General features: G+C 40.4%; 1 protein-coding gene across 2 annotated transcripts; it reads right to left on the bottom strand.

Moving 5' to 3' along the window:
* Nucleotides 1–117: 117 nt before the first annotated feature.
* Nucleotides 118–11,531, bottom strand: tdrd1 (tudor domain containing 1). Of its 2 annotated transcripts, XM_084937682.1 has the most exons (26): nt 9,687–11,531; nt 9,282–9,449; nt 9,116–9,153; nt 8,676–8,736; nt 8,348–8,462; nt 8,129–8,195; nt 7,916–7,996; nt 7,635–7,814; nt 7,390–7,533; nt 7,142–7,307; nt 6,968–7,051; nt 6,701–6,877; nt 6,504–6,611; nt 5,801–5,971; nt 5,300–5,542; nt 4,881–5,003; nt 4,212–4,319; nt 3,823–3,990; nt 3,160–3,504; nt 2,964–3,080; nt 2,687–2,812; nt 1,712–1,879; nt 1,222–1,626; nt 955–1,020; nt 790–833; nt 118–635 (listed from the first exon to the last, which is right to left on the bottom strand). In XM_084937682.1, exons 2-26 carry the CDS (start codon nt 9,439–9,441, stop codon nt 564–566), a joined length of 3,537 nt encoding a protein of 1,178 aa, XP_084793808.1. In that variant the 5' UTR covers nt 9,442–9,449; nt 9,687–11,531; the 3' UTR covers nt 118–563. The 2 variants fall into 2 exon arrangements, with proteins under 2 accessions (XP_084793808.1, XP_084793807.1); XM_084937681.1 differs by having other exon boundaries at nt 9,282–11,531.
* Between the last annotated feature and the right edge of the window lie 123 nt (nt 11,532–11,654).

Below are 11,654 nucleotides of genomic sequence, written 5' to 3'. Positions count from 1 at the left end.
GACACATGAAACTACAGAGGCATTAAAGTTAAACTTTTTCCCTTTGGTTTACTGTATAGAAAGCTTTAGTAATCCACCAGCTTAAAAGAACACAAACATCGCTGTATTGTCTTTTTTTTCCACAAAGTTTTATGTAAAACTCAAACATGTCAAAACAGAAGTGAGTCAGTGTGAACATCTCACCTGAACAGGTTATTATGACTGAATAAAGGAACAGATGGCAGCACAGCATGGGCCACAACACTTACAGGAGACACACAAAGATAAAGAGAGCTGAACATCTCTTGTTGCTGAATTTTGGCATTTTCTTCCAGAGGAAAAACAAACAAAAAAATAACTTCAGCTTAACCAAAAATTAAAAACATAAGAAAAAGAGGCACATAGAGTAGAAAGTCACAGATAAGGGAACAAAATTAAAAGGTACAAAGAGACTTCTGAAATACGGAGAAAGCAAACACAAGCTGGTTGGCAGCTTCTGGAGACCAGATTCAGTTTGGGAGAAACAATCTGGGAAAGAACAACAACCTTGATTTCAAAAACACGATAAACAACATTGTTGAATCCTATTTCTTCTGTCCAACAAACATTTGGATCAGCGAAAGCTGCAGCTTCATCAGCTCTTCCAGCTCATCGATCTGCGGAAGAGAAAAGCAAATAAAGCAGTCGCTCGTTTGCATTTAATTTTAGAGAAAAATATAAAAACATTTTGTAGTATTAACAAAAGCATTTATAAAATAGTGCCATTTAAGATCTTTTAATGTTAATCAAAACTGCGAGATCAACTCTGACCTTGGCCTTCAGGCTCAGACAGCAGCAGCCCGAGGTCTGAAGGGCTAGGATTTGAATGAGAGCGGAAAGAGAATCAGAGCACAGCAAAACGTCATGTCCAAAGAAATTCAAACACTTGTCAGTTCAGGTGAAAACGATTGAGTTTCTAATCTAAAACATACACACCATCACTGTTGGAAGTATTTTGGATTGGTGGCTTTATTTGCTCAGTAATCTCCTTCACTGGTTCTCCTGAAGAACAAAAAACAATGACCCAGTCCTGTTATCAATTAAATACTTGATACACATCTTTTTACCAACCTAAATATACTTGAGCAAAGTAAAATACTGCACTTAAAAAATCTCACATTATTTTGGATACGTTTTGTCAGTTCTCTTTACACTAAAAAGAAACCAGTAACTTAATCCTACAATCACAATCTTATTACGAACCACAGGCCGATGCTGCAGAAATATTCATCTTCTCTTCCGGATGCTGGGATGTTGCATCCACAGTATTTGCCAGCACTGTGGTGCTCACTGGCTCTTTTTGGTTTTCGGGTACCGATTTGGGCTTAGAGCCGTCTGGTGCGGCTGCAGTGTTGACAGATGTGCTGCTGCCAGTTTTGTCAGTCTTCTGGGTCGAGGTTGTGCAAGGGTTACTTCTCCTCTGGGCATGTAATGCTTCTGAGATCATGTCAGTGACGTTTCCCCCGCCCTTCTCAGCGGGCAGAGTGAGTGAGAGCACGTTAGCAGAGCCATCAAAGTGCTGGACTGTGGCGAGGGCCCCATCCAAGACCGAGTTTTGAAATATCAGCTGCACTTCCTGAGGCCACTCTGCTGGAAAGTTCTCCTTACCTATCAATAAACATGAGGCAGTGCGACACGAGTCAGTAAACTAGCAAAGCCCAGAAAATGACAAAGAATACTTGTGCTGCCTTACCAGCAAGAGTGCAGCGAGTGATCTGAAAGGGAAGCTCCAGCAGGTTGATGGGGATGGGCAAGATCCGGGAGTATGGCACCTTCTCACTGTTGCCATAGTCTGCATAGAGGACACTCACCTCTTTCTCACCAACTTCTAGGATTACTGCACGGTACCAGTTATTGTCAGCTGGAAAAAAAGAAGTCTAATTCTATACTTTGTTTTGTAGTCACAGGAATTCCAACAATTTAGAAAGAAAAATTACCAAACTACTCAGCATTGAATGAAATATTACATTTATCCTCATGGGATTAACATATAGAACTCCTCTGACCTTACAAGCACTAAAAGCTCAATGAAAACAGACCTGCTGTAAGCTGGACTGTGGAATGTAACCCCAGCTAAAGCCTACGCTGTGTATACTGTGTTTAAAGCCACACACACACACACACACACACACACACACACACACACACAGTGTAATTATACCTACTAGAAGACATGAAATTACCAGCTTAGCTCTGTAAGAGCAAGAACTTCAGGTGGGGTTTCCAGAGCAGACCGCCAGCAACAAAAACTGGATCTACACTAACAGGATTAGTGTAACAGCAATTCTGTCCTCACTTGATTTTTTTGTTACCATGTTTATATTATTTATTAAATGAAAATTAGTAAACAACATTTCCTCAAAACATTATGAGATGTGAAAATTAGTCTCCCTCAATCAAGCAAGGCGAAATATTTAAAATTAGATTATCTGTGAATATCTCATTCGGGACTAGCCTTCAAGTTCCATCCAACAACTTTTGTGAGAACCCATTTGCCCCCTTGTGGCTAGAAACAGTTACTGCATTGCCTGCGAACGGTGAACTAGTGCTGCTCTCTGTGTGTATAGCAGGGTTACAGTTACCTAAAAATCAAAACTAGGTGAGAAAAAAAAACATAACTGAAATTAAACAAAAACAAAAAACCCTGGCACATTTGAAAGAACCCCACCTGAGAACTGAGCACAACAAGCAGCCCCAGGAGCTGGTTTGCCCTTTACAGCTGTGGACAAGGTGGCCTGGCTGTTGCAGTAGACAGCCAGCTCCACCATCACCTCCTGAAGCTTTTGTTGATCCACTACAGAAATAAATAAATAAACAAACAAACAAACAAACAAACAAACAAACAAACAAACAAACACAAGCATAGAGAGCAATTAGATGAGACCCAGCAACTTCTATGTTATGTACATATGTTTTATAAGACAGTAGAGGACAACTGTTTCAACCTTGAGCAGGACAGAGCAGATAAAAGATGGAAGGATTAATGATGGCTGCAAAATAAGGCTGAAAGGCATCACTGAGCGGCAGCTCCACAGTCTTCCACTCCACTGGAAAAGATGGCACTGAAACCAGAATGCAACATTATAAATAAGCCTCCTAAATCACCACCAGCATCTTGAGGACTTCCTCTCTTTGGCTGACCTTCTGTGGACACTGCAGTCCATCCTTCAGCTGGTATCTCTTTGAAATTAACTTCTGTCTGACTGGAGACTTGAGTTTCTAAGGGATCTTGCTCATTTGTCTTCACGCTTTGTTTGGTTGCAGAGCCTGTTGTTCCATGTGTTTCTCTGGCAATCTCTCCAGGAACTTTAGCTAGTTGCTCAGAAATTAAGGCAGCTGCCACATTTACTCCTCTGCTTTCCAGCTCCACACCGTAGCCCTGTTCAGTGACAGAGAGGACACGTGCAGAGAGCTGCTCACCATACACCTGAGTCTGGAACCACAGCACAGCTTCACTGCTCCACTCTGATCCAAGAGGCTCCACGCCTAAAAATCAAACACACACCACTCAGTATAATCTACCCTTTAAATTTTTGTATTTTTTTAATTCAAACGTGAACAAACTTCCATCTGGCTTTCACACAGTTCCAAAGCTATAATGCAGCCTCTCCATGAATGTGTCAAAATATATGACAATTTCTCACATGGCCCCAATAAAATACAAGACAGGTATTTTATTGATATAAGACACAATGTATCAAATATGCTTCATATTGTGAAACAGAGCTCTCAACCTCACACTCACACACACACACACACACACACACACACACACACACACACACACACACACACACACACAACCTGTGAGCCAGCAGCGAACTGCCTGGAAGGGTAGAGTCAGTAGCTGGGCTGTAATGGATCGAAGGTGGCCCTTTTCAACTGTCAAGCTGTACCCATAGTCCACAAAGTTCACAGCTACCTTGTCATCAGACAGCCCCGTCACCATAGCCCGACACCACGCTCCATCGTCTGGGGAACAAACAGCACATCATGTCCCATAAATGCCCCAAACACAAAGAAAGACAAGATTCATTATGAGTGGATTTAGATCACAGTGTGGGGAAAAAGCAGCTATAATAAAAACCCCAGAACATTTAACTGACAACAAAGTGTGGTTTGTGTCATGTTTTAGCAATCGGCTGCTGAGCTGATGACATTTATAAAGTCAGTGGTACAGCAGATGGTCTCACCAGGTAACAGGGCACAACAGGGCTCTCCCACCTTGGGCTCGAAAGGTGACGCATCAGCCTCACAATGCTGCTTTAACTGAGCCCCCAGCTCTTTCAGGCGCTGGTGGTCTGATAAACACACAGATAACACATGCATGCATGCATCAATAAATGAATCCTCTGACTCATGCTCTTACTCTCTTCATACTGGATATTTATAGCTTAATTACTGGCATTTTATTTGCAGTATTGTTCTGCATTTTTGCTTGATTGTAAACACCATGTTGGGGTTGCCCACCTCATCATACTGTTTGTTCTGCTTACAAAGACCCATACTACCATCCATTCTCTTCTGCTTATTTATTACTGTGATCTCATTAAAAGTATCCTTAATTTTCTTTTCACTTCTGTTTTTATTTCCTTGATATAAAATATCATCTGAATGTTTTTTCACTAAATAAAACAAGCCTTTGCTAACATTTATCCTTACACTGGTGGTGCTAATGCAACTGTACATTTTTACAATATATGGAAAATATTGCAGAATAATTACATGACTGATAATCTGATAGATTTGCTGCCTTTAAAAATCTAAAAATAACTAGTTATTAACGAAAAGTCTCTGTATATATGCCGAGACAATGCTACTATGGGTAAAAATGGCGGCTATTTAGGCTAAAGAAACAATACCTGTAGGACTGTCAATGCGGCAGTAAAACGCTGCTGGGTTCTCAGCCACGACAGTGGCTAACAGTGCCACCGCCTGGCTGTTGCAAGGAAGCTCAGTACAAGACCAAACCAGAGGCTCACATGCTGGGAGAAACAAGGAAGCCACATCACACATACACTTAATCAAGTTATAAAGTACTTTGCTTATTCATGTCTAACTTATCCACAAGCAAGTGGTGACTATGGCAGGTAAATTTATGACCACAAGAAGAAAATCCATGTCAATGTCACAGGCCTCTGCCAAAAAGGAATATTTGCTTCAGGTTTTCAGTTCTACGTCATCATCATTTCCCCCAAGATGCCTCAAATGAATCCAAATTAATCTCCCCATTTAAAAAAGAAAAAACCCAGTAAAACCATTACTTTCAGATGCATCATACCTTGGGCCTCTGCAGTAACCACTGTCTCATTATCAGTAGTAATGGCACAGGGTGCAGCGTAACCTGCGGATATCAGCAATTCAGCTATATTGGCCTGTGGATCACTGGACTCATCAATCATGGTCACCAATGCCTTGCCCCCATGTGCACCCTGGATTTCAATGTGCAGTATTCGGTTTGACACTCTTCGCTGCAGAGCCAAAAGGCAGTCCTCCGACCAGCTCTCCCCAACAGGCTGAACCCCTGGAATGGAGACACCGCCCCCAAAAACAACAGAGGGACACACTAATCATGCGTTTCTGTATGATTTTCTCATTTAAAAAAAAGACAACACCAAAGAAATGTAGTGTTTTTAAGTCAAAGTATACCTTTAAGTAAAAATAGGACAAGTGAAAAAAATTAAATGACATTTGGCATAAAACTGAGCTGTCTCACATTCACAGCTTAACACGCTTAAGAATTTCTAAGCACTCAAAATCTACTGCATAGTGGAAAAAATACCTGCTAGACCACATGGAATAGCCTGCATGGGAAGGCCTAAGAGTGAGGAAGCGATGGGTCTAAGGTGGCCTAACCTGACCTCCTCAGAGTTGCCAAAATCAAGGTACCCCACACAGACACGTTCCTCTGATGAATAAGCCAGAATCTTAGCCCTGTACCATTGCTTGTCCTCTGGAGAGAAAACACATAGAGCCAGAAAGTACATTTATTACATTATTTTAAAAAACACACCATCTCTAAATTAGCTTGTTAAACCCATTTCAGGCACAGGACACTTTGAAATCAAATAATGATAAAAGTATTTAATTTTTCAAATACAAATATTTAACTCCACAGCATTCAGTAGCTCCAAATCATGTTGTGTAAAAAGAGCCAAACACTAGGACTGACAGAAACTGAAACCTGGAACCACTGAGGGGATCAATTTGACCCCATCCCACAACAACATCACCAAAGGTGAAGATTAATCGATGAAAAAAACAAAACAAAACACAAAAACAACAACAACAGAATACTCAATTACTAGAATAATCAACAGCTGTAGCCCTAATGATTAGGTTTTACTTTAACAGGGTTTAAAAAGACCCCTCTGACGATTCTAGTGTTGACTACAATACTGCTGTACAGCTTACAACAGTTTTCATAGCCAGCTATAGCGTCATACTCCCATTGTCAGACATTAATAGGTACTAAAATGTTATACCTGAGAACTGGGCACAGCACACTGTGCTGGGAGCTGGTCTAAAGTTCTGTGGGGTTGCAACCTGAGAGCAGTGTTCCCTCAGCTTTAACTGCAAATCCTGAATCAGTCCTGCAAACCAAAGTCTCAGCACAGGTTAAAGGTATATAAAAAGGTTGAGTGATTTAAGTTGCATTAATAGTTCAGCAACAGCTTCTCACCAGCGTTCTCCACCTTTTGCACGATAAGTTCAGTGGGTGACTGGAAGTGGGTGACCACAACAGAGAGCTGATCACCCACTGCTTGTGTTATTGGCTCCGGTGGTTGTGCCCAGGTATTGTCATCTTTTCCATCAGAGAGGCACCGGAAGTTTTCCAAAGATGCGCTCATCATGGCATCTGGGGAAGAAAAAGAAAAAAATGGTTACAAAAACACATTTTAAATGTTACAAATTGCACTGACTGAAGGATGTTGTATATGAATCTTACTGATATCTTGCTCAGTTGGCACGATGTTGACTGGCTCTTTATCTGCATAGCCGTGTTCAAGGAGGAACGTGTTCAACTGTTTTCCTAAAAGAAAGAGACCGGGCGAGAGCTGGGCTTAAACATTTTAACTTCAGTAGATCCTTTAAATGTGCATCTCTGTTTTATATAACTCACCCATGGAAAGCAGAATATCCACAGCATGAATGCGACCGTCTTCTACAGTTTCCACCAGCCTAACTGTGACAATCTTGCCAGCCAGCAGCTGTCTCACAGCAATGCAGCACTCGCCTGACCAGCTCCCCGCCACCGGCACAACCCCTGTGATACGACACTCCATTGCCTGCAAATAAAAGAGCCAAAGACCAAATTTAAAATGCCAGCATGTCACAGGGAATGTATTAACTGTGCAAATATGCACCCACACATGGGCAAAAAGGCTTGATGTCAGCCGTCAGGGCTCTGATCCTATCCACAGGGACATTTTCTTCATTGCCAAAGTCAATGTAAAGGATGTTAGCCATCTTATGGTCAGGAGCCAAAGTCTGTACAAGGCCTCGGTACCAGTTCTAGACACACACACACAAAAAGGGGGCCCAAGTCAAAACACAGCCAATGTAAATATTACAAATAGCAACCTGAGGACTTGCTTAAGAAGGCCTCGGCTCACCATATCACAGGAAAACTGAACCGCGCAAATCTCTCCAACACAGGGTACATATGTTGTCACTGAGGAGCTGCAGTATGTTTTCTGAAGCTCTGTACTGATGCTCTGCAAAGATTCCAGCAACTCAGGGCTTTGAGGGACGAGGAAAAACCTGCTGGGGCTGTAGAACTCTACAACACACGCCTAAAAACAGCAACAACTCAAATCACTCGTTCTGGTATTTAATAACACACAAAAAATCTGCTTTTACTCTTGAAGCTTGAGGCAAACTGGATACATTTTACCTGGATGTCTGTTCCCTTGATGACTTTAGTTACATGCAAGTCCTTAAAATAAACCCCCTGGAGGCTAGACGATTCACCATGCTTCAATATACAAATAAAAAAAAAATAATAACACAGATTACTTTCTTTAACTTAGTTTTGATTTCAAATTGTGCAAATGTGAAGCTTTCAACTTTTACTTGCATTAGCATATCAGTGAAGTATTGCAATTACCTTCAGCTCCCCCAGGCTGGCTCTGTCTTCTTTAGCTGGCACAGCCGCTGCTTCCACTAGTTTCCCTCTTTAGATTAAGATAAACAAACAACTTCACATTATTTATTGGGCATTCCATCTAATTTCATCCTATGCTGGTAAAACAAAAAAATGGATATTTAAGCATTCATTAATATTAACAACTGTCAGCCAGTAGCACATTGTGTTGCCCAAGCTTACTTTACAGGCTCTGGATCAACGGCTTTGCACACATGTCTGTGGGTCTTCCAGTCTTCTGTCTGACAAGCCACTGAGCAGTAAGGCACCTTCTTACAACGCTTGCATCGAAAATTGCCTGTGAATGAACAGTTATTTTAGACTTTACTAAAATGCTTACACAAGAACAACAGCGCTGAAATGAGAGTGCAAATCACTAAAGACCAAAAAAAACCAAAATTTAACTGAAAAAACCAAAAAACCAAAACAAATTAAGAGCCTCTGGCTTAAAAAAAACAAAAAAAACATGCTGCCAAATAAACACAATGCCACATTTAAACTGTCATATTACCTTGGTGACCACAGTAGTTGCAGAAATGCACAGTCAGAGATGGCTGACCAGATCCCAACAACTGTAAGGGGAAACAAAAATAGTACTGACTTTTATTTCTATTCAACAGTCTTCTACTTCTTTTGGCAACTCCTTTTAGAGCAGATCATTTGTCTCACTCTAACTCTCAATGGCTTCCTCCTTCACCACACCAACCCTCTGCATGTTCTCCTTCAGTGCATCCTAACCTCCTCTGAGGTCTTCCTCTTTCTCCTGCCTTACACCTCCAAAATCATCCTGAGTCCAATATATCCACTATCCCTCCTCTGCCCATGCCATCTCAACCATGGCTCTCTAACTTTGTCTCCAAAGTGCTCAATCTGAGCACTCTCTTTGATATACTTATTTCTAATCAACCCCACACATATCTAGCAAACGACAAAACCATCAGCAATACATACTCCAGATTTATCCCTGTTCACTGATGAATTTATGGGACCTGCAAAATGAAAGGAAGAAAAAAAACGAGCAAATTACTTTTTACAGAATTATCAGATTCCTTCATTTTTAGTGAATAACAGCATAACTGCACATTTTGGGGGGGTTTTTTGTTTTGTTTTTTTTTACCGTCCCCAATGGCGCCTGATGGGAGGCGCACGGCTGGAGCACTGGGCATGGTGAGGTGTCTTGGAGGAGGTAATGTAGCGCAAAGACCCGCTGGGATCGACGAAGGTTTCCTCAAAGGCAGGTTTGGTCGAACCACATTTGGAGAAAATGAGCGGTTCATTTCAGTACCTTTCAGTGTTACATAACAAATGACTGTATCAAGACATTATACTTAACTTATATCTGCACTTTAGCATTCTTAGCTAGCTAAAGGTTACATAATAATGCATTAGCAAACTATTTTTAAAAAATCACGTTAAACGAATAAAAACCGCCAGCAACACATCTGAAGAGCATTATTCTGTCAAATAATCCAATAAACGTAACGTTTTAGTGTACTTGTACACCGCAGACTCAATGTCGTACCTTGCACGTGTTGTTTGACCAGAAAAAGAAAAGGAAAGAAGTTGTGCTCATGCGCAGTAGCATCAGTGTCGCACAGGTCACAATGTTCACGAGCCAAAATCAAGTTTAGTTTAGTTAACAATTACTGAAGGAACAGCCGATATGTTGGCTTTTTATTGAGAGGTTAGGAGGAAACATAGGAAAAGTAACTGGACTGAATAGCAAAAGATCAATAAAGTAAAACCTCTGGAAAATCTGTCAAGAAAATTTGAGAAAGTACCCCAAACCGGTTGCAGCCTGAGCCTGGTTCTAATGGAGGTTTTTTCCTGTTAAAATGGAGTTTTTCCTTCTCACTGTCCCCAAAGTGCTTGCTTATAGGCCATCGTTTCATTGTTGGGGTTTTCTCTGTTTTCTTTGTGGGCGCCCTGAGGAAGCTGTTGTTGTGATTTAGTGCTATATAAATAAAATTGAATTGAATTGAAATGAACTGAAAGAGCTGAAGTTTGGTTGTGTGGCTTAGTGCTGAGAAAAGCACTAGAGATGAAATGTTTTATTTGAGGATGTTGGTGGAGCCGTATAGAGAAGGTCAATAGCAGCTGAACTGTCTTTGTGGATCTAGACAAAGCAGATGATATGATGCCAAGAGAGGAACTGTTGTTGCTTCCAGTAACTTCTTGTTTCCAGTGGTGATGGACAGGCTGACAGATGAGGTCAGAATTCAACTTGCCAACCATTATAAACAATTACAATACAAATAATTACAATACAAACAATTACATTATCAAATATTGTCTAAGCCATACTTACTGAGTACCAGGAGTAGCACATTGTTTAGTACTTCATTACATCAGTGCAAGTCATTTGTTTAAAAGCAGTGTGCCCAGTGTTTGTTTTCATTTTCAATTTATTTATTTTTTTACATTTTATCTTTTACTTTTTTAAAACTATCTACATGAAAGACTAATCTAAAGCCATCGTCTGTGTATCTTTACATTTCCTTAGAATGCTTTGCCAGTAAAAAGTGTCATTCTTGTGTCATAAAGCCTATTTTACTTTAAGCACGAGCAAACCTTCTATGTGCCGTCAAAGCTAATTTAAAACGGACTGAGGCAAAATAAAAAACTGTCCTGCGATCAGACAAATCAAAATTTTAAATTCTTTTTGGAAAACATACATGCTCTTGGCTAAGTCAGTACTCAGTTCAAAAGCATGCATCTCTGATGGTATGGGGGTGCTTAAGTGCCTATGGAGTTGGTAGTTTGTACATGTGGAAAGGCACCATGAGTTTTGAAATATATATATATATAGCTTTTAGAACAACATATGCTCATCCATTTTTCAGGGCTTTATATGTTTTAACACAACAACACTAGACTTTATATTCCAACCATTATAACAGCATGGCTTCATAGTAGAAGAGTGCAGGTACTGAAGTGGCCTGCCTCCAGTCCAGGTCTTTCACCAGCTGAAAACAGTATCATGAAAGGAGTGAAATGAAAATGTACAACAAAGATGATTCAGGACAGGCACAAATCGTACAGCATTCATCTCCCAATAATTGATCCCCTTAGTTAACGAATGTTTATGGGCTTTTGTTAAAAGAAGTTTTGATGCCATCAAATTCAAAATTACCTTTTTATTCCTTTAAAAAGGTAAATTTTTAAGATTTGAACATTTAATATATGTTGATTGTTCTACTGTGAATAAAATATGGGTTTATGAGATCTGCAAATCACTGCACTCAGTTTTTATTTACATTTTATACACCATCCCAACATCTTCAGAACTGGGGTTTTACTGTGCTCATATGCGCTCTTTCTGAATGTGTAACATATTATTAATTCTTCCAGAAAATAAACGTGGGTGTTGTAGATACCTGTAGTCAGGGCTGGGCTGTCCATGGGCTGGAGCCTATCCTGTATTTACGTCAGACAAACGTCATTTCTCACTGGGCTGTCATTGGTTTATATCGTCTCATCGGTTCTCTTG

This window comes from Perissodus microlepis, chromosome 8 (assembly GCF_051167445.1).
Source record: "Perissodus microlepis isolate ML-2025 ecotype Zambia chromosome 8, ASM5116744v1, whole genome shotgun sequence".
In the NCBI taxonomy this organism is placed as follows: domain Eukaryota; kingdom Metazoa; phylum Chordata; class Actinopteri; order Cichliformes; family Cichlidae; genus Perissodus; species Perissodus microlepis.
The sequence above is the reverse complement of the archived record's forward strand: the minus strand, read 5'-3'. Positions and strand labels throughout refer to the sequence as shown.

What these genes read in the sequence shown, in the direction of transcription:
- tdrd1 (XM_084937681.1), bottom strand. Translation starts at nt 9,441, where the DNA reads ATGAACCGCTCATTTTCTCCAAATGTGGTTCGACCAAACCTGCCTTTG. An exon ending in GCAAAAGGTGGAGAACGCTG is followed by an intron (nt 6,612 to 6,700) that starts GTGAGAAGCTGT and finishes TTTGGTTTGCAG; the next exon opens with GACTGATTCAGGATTTGCAG. An exon ending in TCTGCTCTGTCCTGCTCAAG is followed by an intron (nt 2,813 to 2,963) that starts GTTGAAACAGTT and finishes TTATTTCTGTAG; the next exon opens with TGGATCAACAAAAGCTTCAG.